Consider the following 18,642-nt stretch of genomic DNA (forward strand, 5'->3'; position numbering starts at 1 on the left):
TATATTATTTTGCATTCATATACTTTAAATTACCGATTTAAATAAACAAATTCAATACTCAATTACATATGCATAAAATCTCTTATATAATTTCTTCAAAAAAAAATCTCTTATATAATCTTATATTGATATAATTTGAAGTACTTATTTAAAAAAAAATAAACATTGGACATTATTCTATTCGCGCAACACTTGTGAAAAACTAGTTATGATAGTAAGAACTATAGGTAAAAAATTTTTTTTAGGTAAGACATGTTTTTTAGCTGCATATTCAAAATTAGATATGAGGCATTAACACTAATTCGTAATAATTACCGCAATTATTTTTTAGAGTTAATTCTAGAAATGGTCCTTCGACTATTGACTTTTACCAATTTTTGTCCTTGACTTTTAATTTGACCAAAGTTGGTCCCTTAACTATTGATTTTGTACAAATTTTGGTCATTCTGTTAAATATATGTTAAATAGGTGTTAAAATTAAGGGCAAAAATGTAAAATTAAATATTTGAGTCTTTTATATATTACTACAATGTAATATATACTCCGTAATTTTTTATTTTTTATTTTTGTAAATTTTCTAACTGGATGTGGAGTGTCATTGTTGTTGTATTAGGTGATTTTTTTTTTGCTTTATTTAATAGAAAAAAGTGGTAGAAAAGAGCATCAATATGTTAATTTTTTTTCTTTATTCTGCGTTAATTTTTTTATGTTCTAATTTGCCATTTTTGTAGTTGAAAATTTGGTAATCAAAGTGATGGATGAGTTTAATCCAAAAAAATTATTACGGAGTATATATTACATTGCAGTAATATATAAAAGCTCAAATATTTATTTTTATATTTTGTCGTTAATTTTAACACGTATTTAACGTAAATTTTACAAAAATGATCAAAATTGGTACAAAATCAATAGTTAAGGGACTAACTTTAATCAAATTAAAAATTAAAGACAAACATTAATAAAAATCAATAGTCGAAGGACCATTTCTAGAATTATAGTAACTCTTATTTTTATTTTTAATATAATAATAAAAGGGGTTTAGCCGTTTATAATGCAAAATAAAATGTGAACAATAGTTTCCAATTGGCTAAACCCAAAACCCTTTTGCCGAACACAAAACCCTCCGTTAGTTCCTCGTATTGCAGTTCGCAGCTTTCAAGCAAGCTCGCTCCTCTCACCGTGCTCTCTACTTCCACCACCATGGCCAAAAAGAAACAGAGACCTCTCCTCTCGTCCTTCACTCCCGACGGCAATTACCTCGCTCTTTTGTCTCCTGACGGCGGAACCATAACAGTAAGCTCTCTTGCTTCTTTGTCGATTTTCTGCCGATGTTTTTTGCTTTTCTTTACTTTTTCCCCATGATATATACTCGAAACCTATCATCTGTTACCCTAATTATGCACACAGATGACTTCTAAATATGGTATTGTTTTTTCATACATAACTAGGTGGTAATGATTGATGTTTGTGATTTCTGATAATGTAATTGATTTCACCCATCCATTTTTCTATTCTTGATCTATTCCGGGTTTAGATACCCTTAGGTTTCTATTTGATTGCTGCAACAAATGCTATTTTTTAAATTTTTTTTTAAATTAGGCATTCAGCCGGACAGAGAATATTATGTTGGGATTTTTTTTTTCCTTTGAATTTTGTCAATTAAGATTAAGCCAATGGTAGGAAATGCTGAAAAGTTGAATCTTAAAGCTGTTTTGGGAGTCGGGGAGAGTGTTGTGAATCATATACTCCTATTTGTGTCCTGATGCAATTTTTTGAAATTCTTTAAACAAGTGGTCTTGGGAAGGTTTTTTGTTGGGGACCTGGTTTTGGTAGTGTAGTAGAGTGAAACTGCTTGTGCTCAGACTTTTCCTTTTTGTAACTGCTATTGTAGTATAGCCTTGCATATAGCTTTACAATACTTACATAGTTACATGTATGTATATTTTACTGTTATTATTTACCCCTTTTGGAAATAATACATGCATATATTCCTTGCCCAATGTGGCATCATATAATGCATTTGCTATTTGCAGGTATGGAACACAAGTGATGGAAGCTTATTTGCTGAGTGGAGAAAATCAGATGAGAATTCTGGTGATAGTTTTTCCTGTATGGCATGTTGCCTTGCAGGAAAGAAGGTAGCTCATGCACATTAGGAAAAACTTCATTATTTTGAACTTTGTATCTGATGTTAGACTTTTGTTATGATTTTTCTTTGTTTAATTTTGTTTTCATTTTTTAGCGAAAAAAAGAGCGACGAAATTGCTTAGTAGTCCTGGGCACAGAGAATGGAGATGTTTTAGCCATAGATATTTCTGCTGGTGCTATGAAGTGGAGATCTACTGGATCCTTTTCTGGGTATGTTGTTTCGTATGTGTTCTTTATTTTTCATTTTTCATTTTTCATATCATAAGTGTTATATAGAGGAAAGAATAGTTCTCAGGAAGGCTGCTTGGACAATATTCAAAATTCCAGTTTTTAGCTCGTTGGATGCTGTTGAATGCACCAGCTAGTATCAACAATTCTCTTATTCTTTTGCTTTGTTGTACAGTGGAACTTCTAGTTTGTTCTTCACCAATAATTGCTCTAGACTATGTGCTATTGGCTCTAACGGTGTGGCATTTGAAATGAATTTGGCATCTGGTGAACATATAACAGAGATAAAACTTTCAAAGAAGTCCATCTCCTCATCAGCACATTCATCTGGTGAGTATGACATTATATTAACTTTTCCTGATAAACTATAGACTTTTGTTTGATGCATCTCCTGTTGTAATGAAGATGAGAGAACTGTGGCTGTGGTTAGTGATAAGGTGCGGATTTTGAGCATGGAAACTGGAAAACAATTGGTTAAGTTTTCCTCTGACTTGGTAAGTTCTCTGAATTAATCTATTGTTATGCGTGCTTCTTAAACTATCAACATTAATCAGTTTTTCGGTGTATTGCTGCAGGCTCCTGTGCATCGCATTTCACTATCAGATGGTGCCAAGTTCATTGTCATTTCTGGGAATGGTGGAGAACAACTTCAAGTTTGTAAACCCGATTTTAGTGGAGCGGTTGTAAGTAGTGGGCCCATTCTATCAATGAAAGATTCCCCAATAATATTTGAATGCAAGAACAGAGGAGAAGATGGTCTAGTTGTCCTCTCACTTTCTGAGGCAGGTGTATGTTATATTTGGAATTTAAAGTCTGCCGCTGACAAGATTGTAAATGCAACTAAGATCACTGTGAAGGGCAAGAAAGGCCAACTAGATCAGCAAAGAAGTGGAAAGGCCAAAAAAAGTCATGTGCCCATTATAGCTGCCAGGCTAGATATGTTAGAGGAAAGCGAGCAATTGCATGTGCGAATTGCATTTGGTTCTATTGACTCTCCTCAATTTACGATGGTAGACATTGCTACCCCAGGGGAGGATATTGTCATAGCTGCAGACAATCAATCTGTGAATATGATTGCTGCTCAAGAAGGAGAAATTCATGGTGAAGAATCTGTTTTTGAAGGTAATTGACATTTTCTACTCCTTGCTGGCTAGTGGTAGTTTCTCAGTTATGATGTCTAGGATTTGTTAACACATTTTGCAAATATGTTGTTGCCTAGCTTTTCTTTCAAGGAGTTTAGGTGGAAGTTAAAAGTTAGTTTGATTCTTGACAAGTTTTTGATGCAGAAATAAGTTCATTGACTGTAGTGAATTCTCATTCATGCTTAAGCATGTTCTTCATGGAATGGACATTAGGATGGAGATGTTATGTATCTAGTAGAAGTATCTGGGCTCAATCCCAAAGGAAACAGAAAAATAAGCAAGCATCTGATTTCAATATAAGACATGGATAAATGGTCATGGAGTGTCCACAACTTATTTTAAACCCTAATTTTGGCGTTTGTTCCATGGATGCCTCATTTTCTTACATTGCCCTACTTTTTAGTTCTCTATTATCTCATGGATGGATTACTGTTATGATTTTATTTTATTTTAATTTATTTTTTTTCTGAATTCCACCTTTTCCTTTAATATTATTTTCCACATTATGAAATTTCTATCATGTTCTTTTCCAAATTCTGAATTTTCTATCCTGATTTGTTGGGTACAAAATGGACGGCCTTTAGATGTTAAATTAAAAATTATCTTCTGTTTTCCTCTGCCACACGTTCTATCATCAATGGACATTACAGAATTGTTGACAATAATATGCAGGTTACAGTAGTCCTGCTAATGGAGTTGAATATAATGATGATCTAAATGAGCCAACTATGGGCGAGAAACTTGCGAGTCTCAATTTGGTAGATGAAAATGAAGCTAAAGCTAATGGACCACTAGTTCCTTCAGTAGAAACAAAGCCTCCAAGTGCGGATTCAGTTCATGTACTGCTTAAGCAAGCACTGCATGCTGATGATCGAGCCCTTCTGATAGATTGTTTATTCAGACAAGATGAGAAGGTCCTACTGTCTTCTATTCCCTTTGTAGTAGCAATTTTTTGGTGACAAGTTTTGTGGATTTTGTAATAACTATATTTTTCCTGCAGGTAATTGCAAATTCTGTTTCTTTGTTAAATCCATCTGACGTTATCAAGCTTTTGCAGTCCCTTGTATCCATAATTGAGTCAAGGTAAAAGATCATGAGTGAGATTTTGAGAGAGAGAGAGAGAGATTCAAGTGTGTTTATAATTCTGAGGTGTTTCTTTTGCAGGGGTGCTATATTGGCTTGTGCCCTTCCTTGGCTGAGAAGTGTACTTCTTCAACATTCAAGTGGAATAATGTCTCAGGAATCTTCTTTCCTTGCTCTCAATTCTTTGTATCAGGTCAGAGGAGACACCTATCTGACCTTTGGTGGTGCTAATCTGCACAAAAGATAAAACTGTGGGGGAATATCTGCATGAACATATGAGCAACTTAACAATGTAGAAAAAATAGAAATTTTGGGATATCAATTTGCTAATTGAAACATAGGCAACACTTTTATGCACTGACGGGGTAACCCCAGGCCCCAGCCAAGATGGCAAGAGATCCACACTTGCTACTACTAGGTCACGAGTTCAAATCATTGCCCCTTTGGTTTGAGCCGGTCAACTATGTATAACTGAGGCTGGTTTACTTCCTTGTGGTCCTTTGCCGGCTAGAGTCACAAGGCAGAGTTTACTCATACTCGAAAGGGTTGTGGGGTTTCCCTCGTCATCCAAAGAAAAAGAAAGTTAATTCTTCTAACTAGATGTCATGATAAAATAGCTTTAATCTGATTTGGGAAGGGAACATATCTTGAGCGCTTACTATCAAATTGTGCAATGTGCAGCTCATTGAATCCCGTGTTTCTACTTCAAGCCAAGCTCTTCAGTTAGCCAGTAGTTTAGATTTGCTCTATGCTGGAGTAAGTGTCGTTACCAATATAATCCAATTCTCTTTATTTTTGTTTATTTGGACATCAATTCCTCATGAGAGTAGAATACTAAACTTTTAGCTCATACCTTTGTTTTTATTGCATAGACGATTGATTATGGCACAGATGAAGATGGTGGTGCTGTAGTCCCTGCTATCTACGAAGACATGGATGAAAGCGAGGAAGAGGAGGGCTCTGAAGTTGCCATGGAAACTGAAAGTGATGCAGAGAAGAAGGAACCTCAAGTTTTCAGCGATGTGAGTGATTTCGAAGGAATTGAAGAGGAGATGTAATTGAAGCGATAGAATGGTGAAAACATAGTTGGAAGCAGGATAATCAGAAACCATTGCGTAATGGTTTAACCACACAGGTATTAGAATATATGAACCTCTCTGGAAACAATATATCTAACTGGAAGAGGAAGAGGCTATTGAAGGCCTTCTCTGGATATATTTTGATCTCCAGAACGTTATTGCTGATGGCATTTGTAATTTTCATTATATCCATACAAGTGTTCTTGATCAATTATTTAATGAAACTATTTTGAGTTCTTAACTATTGCAAACTCTAATTCTCGTGATTAACCAGATTATGTGACATCGATATGAATTGTGCTTTAAACTAAAGCAATCAAATAGTAAATGATTTAGAATATTGATTACTCAATTTGATATAATTATATCTACGGTCTGGGGAACCACCATTAGTGAGTCTAATTTACTATTTCAATAGCAATTTGTACACAGAGTAAGAGAATACCTTCTCAACTCAATGCGTGAATCGTGATATACCCTACACGGTACAACTCAATTTGATGAAGCTATAAAAGATTGTCAAGATTGAAGATCTATGCTTTATTCTTTTTTGGAGATCTAAGTTGCTGTCTATCTCGTTGAAACTGTAGAGTTTTTTCTCAAACTTCAAATTATCAACAATATCTTGAGAAAATGATTTCTTAGAGTATTTCTTTCGTAGTTTGTGATGAAAGCATTTCTTGATATAGTATTTCTTTCGTAGTTTGTGATGAAAGCATTTCTTGATATTAAAATCTTTTAAAAGTTTGTGATGAAAGCATTTCTTGATATTAAAATCTTTTAAAATACAGTTTTTTCTCAAACTTCAAATTATCAACAATATCTTGAGAAAATGATTTCTTAGAGTATTTCTTTCGTAGTTTGTGATGAAAGCATTTCTTGATATAGTATTTCTTTCGTAGTTTGTGATGAAAGCATTTCTTGATATTAAAATCTTTTAAAAGTTTGTGATGAAAGCATTTCTTGATATTAAAATCTTTTAAAGTTGATGACGCGCTCCTTTGATATATAAAATACTTTGATCTTGTAAGACAAGTAATCTAACGATATGATTTGTAGAATAGATTACCGTCTTACCCTTGAGATAATAAAGATAAATAATGATATTCTTGTAAAATAATCTCATGTCGCGTAACTGCTCTGCCAACTGTGATAGATCAAGCGGTGTAGTTCCCAACCGTTAGTTCAGAAAATCCTTGATGAAGATTCTGTTCATCCAGGTCTTCAATTAGCATACTAAATAGCACTAGACCTATCCTATCTATTTGCCACAATAATTTGCCAATTACAAAGCTTGGGGGGGGGTGGGGGGGGGGGGGGGTTTCAAGACTAAACACTATCAAACTCCCCCTTTGACTATTATTTAGTAAGAGAGACGAAGGTCCTTAACATAAGGGGTTAGATCTTCAGAGTGATCATCCAATGGTGATCGTACAAGGCTTGGTGTCACGGGTTCAACATCCTTCACATGTTTGCCTCCTAACAAGCGTTCATCAACACGAAAGAGGGTAGTGCTCTTCAATGCAATAAAATCTCATGAGGGTACGAAGATAAACCATGGGCAATGAGCAAACCATGTATCAAGTTAGGATAGGGCAGTCTCACCTTCGGTTCTCTTGGATGGATGAAGGACAACATGTGAGTGAAGATAATCCTTCCTAGATCATTGCCTTTCTTTGTGCCAATCCTATATAAGAGTGCACTCAAATCCCTTTACACATATATAATATAGATGTGCTAATGGCATCCAATTTGTTACTGCAACGCGGTGGAGTATGGCATATTTAAAACTCATATCAACACTATGGATTGCAGCATCTAGCGCATTGTTTGGCCGGTGAGAATAATTTCTAACAGTAAGAACTCATGCAATGAGATCCCAATCAACAATATCGTCCATGACTTGAGGATTTTGATTATAAAACTCATTGATCACAGTCGGACTTAGCTTGTACCATTTGCCTCGAATGAATATCTTGTAGTTCTTTGCGCTTGTAGGATCATTGACAAAGTCAGTGAGGTTGCAGTAGAATTCAACTGTCATCAGCTTTGAGTAGGAACCCACATTCTCAACTATTTGTAGCAAAACCAACTTCACGCAAGAAAGGAACAATGTCACAATTAGAGTTTAGCTGAGGAACGTCAATTCCACGTTGAACAATGAGTTCTCAAATAACTTCACGCAAGAAAGGAACAATGTCACAATTAGAGTTTAGCTGAGAAACGTCAATTCCACGTTGAACAATGAGTTGTCGTTGGAGCATTGAAGACCATTGTTTCTCATCTTCTGCATTAAGAAGAATGGGAATGATTGGCTTAGAATCTGTCTCTTGAATGACTGGTGCAGACAATGTGGCCTTCCTTATGACTCGAGATGCACTCTGCTTGGCTTTTGGAACTGATGTAGCATGTGCTTTGCCTTTCTCCTCAGCAGATCGAAGACCTCAGATTTCTGAATACTTGTTAGACATGAACATCAGGTTCAAAGTCAGTGACATCATGTATTTTCTCTTCTTGTCTTTGCAGGGCACCATCGTAGACTTAGTAGATTGACAAGTAAATCTCTCAAGTTGTTGATTCTTCCTCTTTCTCAGTTTGGTTTGAGAACTTTCTTGCAGTTGTGGAGTAGAAACATGGGAACCAGATACAAGTGTAGCAGGTAAAGTAGCAACAACAGGATAAACGATAGGGGTGTTGGACATGATTGACTGTTGATTTTTTATCTTGAAACTTGAAGACTCAAGGTGAGTAGTGAGGTCTTTTAAGTTTTCAAATTCTGCCTTAGAGAGTTAAGTAACAACGTCCATAACACTAGGATTAATCAAACTGGGTGTTTCAAGCATTACAACATCAGGTTTTTCAGATATTGGAGTATCAAGCATCTCAACATCTGGTTTCTCAGGAATTAAAACAGATTCATATCCAGTTTCAAAACATGGAGCAGATTTTGGTTTAGATTCATATCCAGTTTCAAAACATTGAAATTCTTATTATTACTTGACGAGCTATTTTTCAAAACATTTTGGTTTAGATTCATACAGTTTCAAAACATTGAAATTCAAAACATGAACCTAGGGCTAATGTTCTTTCCACAAACTTAAGTGTTAAAGCATGCATTTAGATGGTAATGCCCTAACTTGAGTCCTATTTCTTAATTTTGTATTTATCTATTGTTTATATGTGTTTGTTGTCATTTGTTTAGCTTCTTGTTGATTTCCTTGTGTTAGTGCCTAGTTTTGTAATTGCATATTGCGTGCCACCCCCATTCCTCAGTGGAACGACATTTCACACCCTACACCCACCATCACTCATTTTTGCTACACGTCAGATATATAAAGTACTTTGGTCTTGTAAGATAAGTAATCTCATGATATGATTTGTAGAATAGATTATTGTCTTACCCTTGAGGTAATTAAGAGAAATAAGGATATTCTTGTAAAATAACCTCAGGTCGCTTAACTGCCCTGTCCGTTGTGATAGGTAAGATGGTGTAGTTCCACAGCTAGTTTAGAATATCCCGGATATGATGCAGATTCTATTCATCTAGATCTTCAATTAGCATCATAGCTAGTACTAGACCTAACCTATCTATTTGCCGCTAATTAGAAAGTTGGGGTTTACGAGACTAAACATAACGACATTCTTTGTTAGTCTTAACTAATTATATTGTGTTTTTCAACTTCCTACTTTTATGGAAGCAAATACTACCTGCAGCTTTCGTTATTTTTGTTTCGTGTATTTAAATGACAAGCAAGTTGTGCATTTTGAACGAATTGAATGAAATTATTTATGCTTGTCTTTTGGCCATTCTGCTGTCATGGCGCAGCATAAATATAAAGCTCCCCAAACGGCAAAATTAATTTAATGAACGAATATTACTTGAATACTTGGTTTCTTTTCTCTTTTCAGATGGTAAAAGTATTATTTCTTTTGAATGAATGACCATTAGTTAATGTTTTAATGATATTGTTGTATTCCGTTTAGTAATTTATACACTCTGTCTTGTTACTGTTCAATTGATTTTGTTGAAGTAAAAAGTTATTGATACATGCATTTTTCTAGAGTTTCAATTCTTCCATGTGTATATATTTGTAAGTTTTCTTTTAGTTTTTTGAGAATATTAGACTGAGGTATCCCGGACCGGCATACATGTATGATTGTATAATATATAAAAACATTGCATAAATTAAATCATGTGAATGTTAAACATTATTTATAGGAAATTAACGTGCACTAACTTGAAAGAGAATGTATACTTCGAAATATTTAATATGATCAAAGAGTTAATAATCCAGTGGAGATCAATTTAGTCTCACACATTATTTTTTCAATAAGCATCCCCGACCATTATATTTTAAACACTTTTGTTCCAGTGATTTTTTCATACAACTCTATTTTAGATAAGTGTATTTTTGTCTCTTCAATTTTTTTATTTTTTTTTCTAATGAGTTAGTTTCAGTGGAGGTTCCTTATTTTTAGTAGCAATTTTAAATTTAATCCTAAAGAATTATTTTTGCTATTTAACACACCAAACTATCATATTTTGGACATTTTTTGTCCTTCAAATGACTTTTTTTTTACAGTGAAATTCTATTTTAGAAAAAAGTATTTTCTGATTACAAAGAAAATGATTTTTCTCTTTTTGCTCTACAACTATAGTAGATATTCACAAAATCATAGACTAAAACAATGGCGATTAAATTGAAACCAACTAGGTAGTGACATCTTGAATTGAAGCTAAAGTGTTAAATAGCAAATATGATTGTCTAAGATTGCATTTAAAATTGTCACAACAAAAGAAAAGAAAATAAAAAAAAAAAAGAAGAAAGGAAAGATCTCGGTTGAAATTAACTCATTGAAAAAAATATAAAAATTAAAGAGACAAAATACCTTTCTCTTTAATCTAAGGCGTGTCCAAAGGTGTCCATGATAATCTAAGGTTTAAAATGAAAAATATAATTTGACACTAAATTTTAAATTGTACGGATAACGCTAGAATTAAGTCAATGAACAAATTAAAAGCCATCTAATTTATTTATTTACTACTGCATTTGAAAGACAACTTTTAAATTAAAGCAACCAGCAAATATTTTGAAGTACAAATGGAACAATAACAAGTAGATGGATAGATAAATACATATTCCCCACTAAATTAAACAACGAACAACAAATACCGAACTTATTATTTTATAGTCAACTGTTCTCCAACTTAGCATTTGCCGCAGCGGACAAGAACTTCATGCAAATGGGAGCTTTAATGCCGGCCAAAGCAAGTATAGCCGCCGGAATTCCCGACAAGGATTCGCCGCAGATGAGGCCAGACGCCACCGCCGGCCCAAAATCCTTGGCCTGCTGCTTGTTCTTCCACCGCCAAACAAACAGAATCAAGCTCCCAACGCACATGTCAATGGCGAAATACCCGCCCAGGTAGAACGGAATGGCCATGCACATCGGGTTAGGAATGAAGCGGTAAGCCCTATACTTGGTCTCATACTTCTTCAGCACCTCCTTCAAAACGTCGATCGCCACAGCCCCAACGAAAAACCCGATGGCAAGGCTTAGGCAGTTGGTGGGGAGGGAGCCAAAGCCCTCGACTCCGAGCAGGGAAATGGCTCGGTATAGCGCGGCGTAGGGGGCGGGGTAGGCGCTGTGGGTATCCCCCAAGGGATAGGCCTTGTAGAAAATCCAGAAAACTAAAGGGCTTAAAGTGCAGCCTATGAAGGTCCCCGCGACCTGGCTGAAGAACATGGCGAGAGGAGAAGCGAGGGTCATATACCCCGTCTTGAAATCCTGCATCAAATCCGAAGCGGTGGAAACGATGCTCATCATCACCCCGCAAGCAGCCAGGCCTGCAAGAACCCCGCCGTTGTCCTGGCCGACCCAGGAGCTGAAAATCAAGATCGCGATTTTTCCGTAGTTGGAAGCCAGGGACCAGTCGGTGAGGCCGCAGCCGTAGGCGTTGCAGAAGGCGAGGACGGGAGCGATGGCGTAGGCCACCAAAATGTGGTACCATTTTAGTGGAGGGAAGATGAAGGGCACGGCGATGATTGCTAGGGCCGCGAGGGCGATGTATCCGCCCACTGCCACGGCGTTGGGGATGGAGTCCTTCATGAAGTGATGGGTTCTTCTTTGATCATCCAAGTCTTGAAGTTGGGTACCTTTATCTTTGTTAATGGCGTCGTCGACGGGGAGAAGAGATGCGGGGTCGTTCTTTTCCGAGCGCCGCCGCTTCATGAAACTTAGACCCGTCACCAGAATCATGTAGAAAAAGTTGAAAAGCCCATCTCCAAGCATCGTGGCAATACTAAGAAAAACCTATTTGTTCAAAAAAAAAAAAAGAAAAGAAAAACCTATTAAAACTCCACCAAACACATGCATTTGATTAATTATGTGCCACTTCATAATTATAAAAAGCAATCCCCAGACATAGCTCAGTAGTGAAAGTATTGTGACTGTTGGATTGTGGTGGGCAATAAATGTCTCAATTCAAAGTTTCAAACTCTGCAAGATCCTAAGAAATAAACAATAACTCAGGATTTCAAAAAAAAAAAACAATAACTCAAACTATTACCCAAAAAAATTCTATCTATTACCCAAAAAAATTCTATCTATGCAAGGTGGATTCCGATGAATATTCGCCAGACGAATTAAAATTATCATTCCTAACTCAAACCCCTCACAAGCTCCCCAGTGCAGGAAACCTTAGAGACCCTTAGGTTTGGTGTTGAAACTTATACTTATATATTAAAAAAAAAAAAAAAGACAATAATGAATGCATTTGAGAAGACTAAATTAAGACTACTATACATATATACATAGATACATATATATACATATATATATATACATATATATATATAGAGAGAGAGTGTGCACAATGAATAATTAGATTAGAGAATAAAACGGTGAGTTAAACAGTGGTCCATCAGTTTAAAAATAAAATTTTCTTATAAAATGAAATTCACTCTCACCCTGTAGCCTTGGATGCCCTTAAGGCTAGATGAAGAAAGGTTAGGAGGGTACCAAATACCCTCCTTTGTTTCAATGATTGGCCACATGATCCCCCATGAGATAATGGCTCCAATAAGCAATGAAACATTGACCATAATAGGGCACAGCATCCCAACACCAACATATGTTGACGAGAAATCAAAGTAGAATCTGAATATAAGATCGATTCAGCGCGCATTATTGTCATCATCATCGGATTATTTCCCAAAAACAAAAACAAAAAAAAAACATGCAGTTTAAAACTCCATTTTTATTATAATAATTAAATAATTTATTTTGTCCCAGATTAAGGAGTTACCTTTGAGCATAGGCTTTGAGGCCAAAGGTTGGGAAGCTTGAAAAGCCACAACCATCATCAGCAGCAAAGAACCACTGGAAGCCTCCAAATAAAAAGCTAAAACTAAAGCATTTGAAGAGGGCTGCCACTTGTTTCCTCCATTAACACAAATTAATGTATCAGCTACCATAAAACATCATTTGGAGATCATAATTTATAAGCGTGTGTGTGTATATATATATATAGACTAATGTTCAAGTGAGAAACATCTATCCATAACATTGTGAAACACAACATGAATGCGCACACTCTGTTACAGGAATGCACACACTAGATTGTGTGCACTCATGTTAGGCAAATTGTAAACATTCTAGTCTGTATGCATTCTTATAATAGATTGTGTGCATTTATGTTGTGTCTTATAGTCTCACGGGAAGATGTTGTCTCATTTGCTTTATATATATATATATATATACATATATATATATATATATATTGTATGGGCTTACTTTGCAAGCTTTGCACCTTTGGGAGTATGAAAGCTATTGATCAGGTAAGCAGTTGCAGTACCACTGGGATATGTCAGCTTGTATTTCAATATCATCATCTAAAAACATAATTAACCAATGTCGTAAGATATTTGAAAAAAGAAAAATGGTGAAGACGCAACATAATTTACCTAGTAGCTAGTCTACGTTGCATCAATAAAATGACTTACAAAAATTATAAAAAAGGACTTCATCACTTTTAATTTTATAAAAAGATTATTTAAAAATACATATTTTTGTTATTGTAATTGCAAAATCTTTTGTTGATTTCCCTGTCGTGTTCTATTCAAATTTAGTAGAGTCACTTTGGAGGTTTGGTGGCTTATACAACTATATAAAGGTTATAAGTTCGTTGCCACTTTTATGCATGTATATATATTTATATAACTATAAGGCTCTAAAATATAAAGGTTGATAAAGAATAGGGGTTCCGGTTAGGCAGAGTTCGGTGAAGAGCTAAGTTCAGCAATATTGCTAGGGAGATTGTTGGGCAAAGTACAGTGAAGGGTCAAGTGTAGTAATCTGCCTCTTGAAAATGTGGCAATATAAGGAAATAAAATTGCACTTTCACTGAGAGCTATAGCTTTTGACGTAAAAGCGCTATCTTAATAAGTGGTATCAGAATTAGGTTATGGGTTCGAATCAAGTGGGAGGGAGCTAAGAGGGTCAAATTAAGCAATTAGTGATAAATATGGGTTCAAACTTGTAACCTCCATTTAGAAAAGGGGCTAAGTGAGCCAAGTTCAACAAGTTATGCCGCTCGTTCAAACCTATAACCTTCCAAAGTCACTTATACCGCTCGACCACAGGGTCTTTTTCCATACAAGTCTACTTAAGCATAACAAGTCTACTTAAAAAAGCTATAAAATGTTGTTACAAGCAAGCAGAAAGCTAGCTAAGGTAAAATAGGAAGTAGAGAAAAATAAATAAATTTATTACCTTTCTCAAGGGCACAATTGAGAAGAGACCAACAAAGCTCACAACATAAAGAAAGGCAAGCATCCAACCAATAGAAAGTGTCTTCACGTTGTTTGGAGTATTTCCTTCCTCTGCCTTTGCTGCAATTGTGGGGCTCATCCCCAACATGTAAGATGCAGTCCCACCTGATATGATTTCAAATCTTTTTTCATTAACAATTTTGATATATAGTAAAGTTTGATGACCTAGAATGTATGTATATCAATTTTTACTTTTAACACAAAGCTAAGTTTATGAGCAATATATGTATTATTAAAGGAAACACAAACTCATGTCCTAATTACATCACAAAAGTTAGCCTATAAGTGTAGATATGAACTAAATCTTATATTCTCGTCTAATTTTTAGCAGATGGGAATGCATCAATAGGCGTAGGATTGAAAATAGTTTTTTTTTTTTTTTTTTTTTTTAAATATTAGGTTAAGGAAAATGATTGTTGCCCATCATTTTGTCTGCCCCTAGCATTCCTTATTGATATTACTAAGTTAATTTAAAGGCTCACTAAATTACTATTACTCATTATTTTTTAAAAAGAAGTTGAATTGTCAAATTATTTTTATTGGTGAAAATTTTCTATACATAGACAGTAAAACAAATAAGGTGAAAAATGCAAGGGAGCCTTGCATGGTTATTTAGTTTATTTCTTAGTATAAAAGTGGTGGTATTGAACTTTTATGTAAGTTTTTATTTTTCCATCTAAAACTATATGGGTACAATATATAATGTATTGCATTATAAGTACAATCAAATTAAATAATTAATGTTTTCAAAAAAAAAATTAAATAATTAATAATAAATTATATATAGAATCAAATTAAATAATTAATGAGTATCGTTATATTATTACAATGAATGTGGGGTTCAAATAATAATCAAGGAATATGCCACCTATAGTAATTTATTTACAATAAACATCCGAGATTCTATATCAAATCCTATTGTTTTATTTTTGGACAGATAAAATATATGAAATTAATTTCCACATATATCAAAATTTTTAACTCAAATTGAATTAAAAATTTTTGTAAAAATGGTCCAATTGCACAAATTTTGAGTGTTTGATGGTTGAATTGCACACTTTTTAAGTTCAATGGCCCAATTGCACAAAAGCGATAAGTTCAGTGGCCTATTTGACATTTTTTCCCTTATTGATTCAATAGGTAGTATTTGGGAGGAGAGACCAATTAGGTTTGAAACTCGGCTGCAGTATGATAAGAATTATGCCTAAGGTGAATAGATTCTTTGTGCACACAGCCTACCGGTATTTAGCCGGTATGTTGAATAATTGAGTTACCGTGATTTACTCCTTTCAGGTTGGATTGGGGTGTGTGAATCAAAACCCTTGGGCCGGGGTTGGAGATTCAATTTTTTGGAAACGAAGAAAAGTAGAAAATTATTAAAGAAAGAGGAGTACTATACGTACTGCTGAAAGCAATGCCGGAAGAAGCAACGACGCAGGTTTGTATAACGGTGTTCTCCTGGCGGGTGAAGGGCTGTTTCAAGAGGCCAGCCTTGTGAAGAACGGCGGTCCATGATTTTATGACGGCGAAGCCCAGCAGGCCGGCGGCCACGTTCAGGGAAGGGATGACGCCGGTGGTTAAGTTGAGTTTGCAGACGATGAAGTTGAAGACGGCCGAGAGGACTAGGCTGGTAAACAGTGCCCTCAAGGTCAGCTGATTCTTCCATGAAGGGATTTCTACCTTCTCAAACACTTGCTCTGTTGATTCTAGCTTGCTCTCGTCGTCTTCTTCTCCACCCAGCCTTTCCTCCTCATTTCTGCCTTCCTCCATCTCTTCTGAGTTCTGAGTTCTGATCGAGAGAAAAATGCAAAAATAGATCTAAGCAGAATGGGGTGTGGAACCAGATGATGATGAAGAGATTTTATGGCAAATTTTCATTCTCATTTAATGGTTTTTTTGGTATGCATTAATATCGTTTAGAATTCACTAAATCTAGATTAGGAAAATATTGCCATTTATGTGCATGAGTTGGTTGTTAATGGGCTGGCTTTTACTGAAAACAAAATTATTTATTTTTAATATAGAGAAAAGGATGCTTTTGGTAACTGAATTATTTTACTTTAACGAACGTTTAATTGGAGGAACCTTCAATTTTATTCCCACCTAAGTTTCACATAATTCCAAAGGCAAGTAAATTTTTCGTTTGGTTGAAAGAAATTGCAAACAGTCTCTCTCTCTATATATATAGAGGTACACATTACTATTTTTAAAAAGGGAAAATGGCATCTTTAGTCCCTGAGTTATAGGGGTAGTGTAAACTCAGTCCCTGAGTTATGGGTGTATGCGAGTTTAGTCCCTCAGTTATTCGCGAAGTGGCGAGTTTAGTCCCTGACCATTAAATTTGACGAAAAAATTAAAAAATATTCAAAATTTGAGGGATAAAATAGGAAATTCACATTTTATTATTCTTCTTATATCAAAACCACTTTTACAATATTATTTTTCACTTCTTATCCTAATTATTTTCAAGATTCTTCAATTTTAAAAACATTTTAATAACTTTCAAATGACTTGTTAGAAACCTGACTCTCGTATAACACACTTAAAACTTAGCACAAACAAAGAAATGCATGATCATTGTATTTAAGTGTATGAAACACACTATCCTAACAAGTTTTTATCTTTTTACTAAGCAACAAATGTAATAAAATTAAAACTTTTGAGATTTTTTTACACACTATCCTATCTCAAAAGGTTTAATTTTATTACATTTGTTGCTTAGTAAAAAGATAAAAACTTGTTAGGATAGTGTGTTTCATACACCTAAATACAATGATCATGCATTTCTTTATTTGTGCTAAGTTTTAAGTGTGTTATACGAGAGTCAGGTTCCTAACAAGTCATTTGAAAGTTATTAAAATGCTTTTAAAAATGCAAAATCTTGAAAATAATTAGGCTAAGAAGTGAAAAATAATGTTGTAAAAGTGGTTTTGATATAAGAAGAATAATAAAATGTGAATTTCCTATTTTATCCCTCAAATTTTGAATATTTTTTAATTTTTTCGTCAAATTTAATGGCCAGGGACTAAACTCGCCACTTTGCGAATAACTGAGGGACTAAACTCGCATACAGCCATAACTCAGGGACTGAGTCTACACTACCCCTATAACTCAGGGACTAAAGATGTCATTTTCCCTTTTAAAAAATATTAATATTATAAATGAGCAGCAACATAATGCAGTTGAATTGAGACATAATTTTTGGATATCACTCTGTGAAAGTTGTTGAATTGAGATAGTTGAAATCAAGTATTATGTATATCCATATATGAATATGAATTTATAAGGGATATATGTATAATTAGGAGAAGAATACATTTAAACAAATTTTATTCATTTTCAAAAGACAAAAAAAATGTAATACAACGTTGAGTACTCTTAAAATTATAGTGGAATATATTCATCACAATGAATTTGAATTTCTTGTGCTAATTTCAAATACATACACAACAAAATTTTACTCGAATATCTATGAGATATCGTAAAGGAGAAATCGTAACGCTCCCAAAAGTCAATATATTGTATTGGTATTAATTACTTCAATGACTCCTCCATAATTAAATGCTTTTTTGTGGGGTCAAATAAAGCCTAAAGGTAAAAGAGAGAGAAATAGGAGAGAGAATCTTTGAGGTTGAATTTTGATTTTTCATTTCATTCGGGTGAAGCACAACCAAAGCGCCTAGCCGAGCGCGCGCGTGTATACCACGCGCCAGCGAACGAGTTATTTCTTTACTGTTTATTTTTTCTTAACTTCTTTCCCTTCTCTCTCCTAGTCACATCCTCAAAAATTTCTCAAAAACTATGCATAATAAGTTTGCTCTAAGAATAGGAAATCTCAGCAAATTAATTAACTTTTATTAAATCTAGCAAATTTTTAAATTAATTTTTGTTTTTTTTTAATTTTGTTTTGTGGTGATGAGGAAAAATTGTCATCACCATCAAAGTGCAATGAATTCGATCGAGAGAGTGTTGACAAAAATAACTTGTAACTCTCAAGTACAAAATTCATACTTTATCCACTCAACCACTTATTTCAGGATTGATTTTAAATTGACTGCTCTTACTGTTACAGGGTGTTTGGTTGGAGGGAATTACAATTCCTTTCCCACGTAATTCCCACTTAATTCC

At 34.6% G+C, this 18,642-nt stretch overlaps 2 protein-coding genes across 2 annotated transcripts; one reads left to right on the plus strand and one right to left on the minus strand.

The window, feature by feature from the left end:
- The first annotated feature begins 1,094 nt into the window (after nt 1-1,094).
- LOC115995549 (WD repeat-containing protein 43) lies at nt 1,095-5,924 on the plus strand. Its single transcript, XM_031234608.1, has 11 exons — nt 1,095-1,293; nt 2,034-2,138; nt 2,243-2,358; nt 2,552-2,706; nt 2,782-2,870; nt 2,952-3,498; nt 4,191-4,432; nt 4,519-4,601; nt 4,683-4,794; nt 5,283-5,357; nt 5,474-5,924. Exons 1-11 carry the CDS (start codon nt 1,201-1,203, stop codon nt 5,657-5,659), a joined length of 1,803 nt encoding a protein of 600 aa, XP_031090468.1. The 5' UTR covers nt 1,095-1,200; the 3' UTR covers nt 5,660-5,924.
- A 4,806-nt stretch (nt 5,925-10,730) lies between these two features.
- Nucleotides 10,731-16,378, minus strand: LOC115997430 (probable metal-nicotianamine transporter YSL7). Its single transcript, XM_031236984.1, has 6 exons — nt 15,918-16,378; nt 14,456-14,619; nt 13,478-13,575; nt 12,990-13,124; nt 12,652-12,841; nt 10,731-11,995 (listed from the first exon to the last, which is right to left on the minus strand). Exons 1-6 carry the CDS (start codon nt 16,282-16,284, stop codon nt 10,874-10,876), a joined length of 2,076 nt encoding a protein of 691 aa, XP_031092844.1. The 5' UTR covers nt 16,285-16,378; the 3' UTR covers nt 10,731-10,873.
- Nucleotides 16,379-18,642: the final 2,264 nt, after the last annotated feature.

The sequence above is a fragment of the Ipomoea triloba genome, chromosome 11 (assembly GCF_003576645.1).
Source record: "Ipomoea triloba cultivar NCNSP0323 chromosome 11, ASM357664v1".
Lineage (NCBI taxonomy): Eukaryota > Viridiplantae > Streptophyta > Magnoliopsida > Solanales > Convolvulaceae > Ipomoea > Ipomoea triloba.

Coding starts and splice junctions, on each gene's coding strand:
- LOC115995549 (XM_031234608.1), top strand. CDS start 1,201: ATGGCCAAAAAGAAACAGAGACCTCTCCTCTCGTCCTTCACTCCCGAC. Junction 3,499..4,190: donor TGAAGAATCTGTTTTTGAAG/GTAATTGACATT, acceptor AATAATATGCAG/GTTACAGTAGTCCTGCTAAT. Junction 4,602..4,682: donor GTATCCATAATTGAGTCAAG/GTAAAAGATCAT, acceptor TTTCTTTTGCAG/GGGTGCTATATTGGCTTGTG.
- LOC115997430 (XM_031236984.1), bottom strand. CDS start 16,284: ATGGAGGAAGGCAGAAATGAGGAGGAAAGGCTGGGTGGAGAAGAAGAC. Junction 13,576..14,455: donor CAATTGTGCCCTTGAGAAAG/GTAATAAATTTA, acceptor TTATGTTTTTAG/ATGATGATATTGAAATACAA. Junction 11,996..12,651: donor AGGGCATCCAAGGCTACAGG/GTGAGAGTGAAT, acceptor TTGAACAAATAG/GTTTTTCTTAGTATTGCCAC.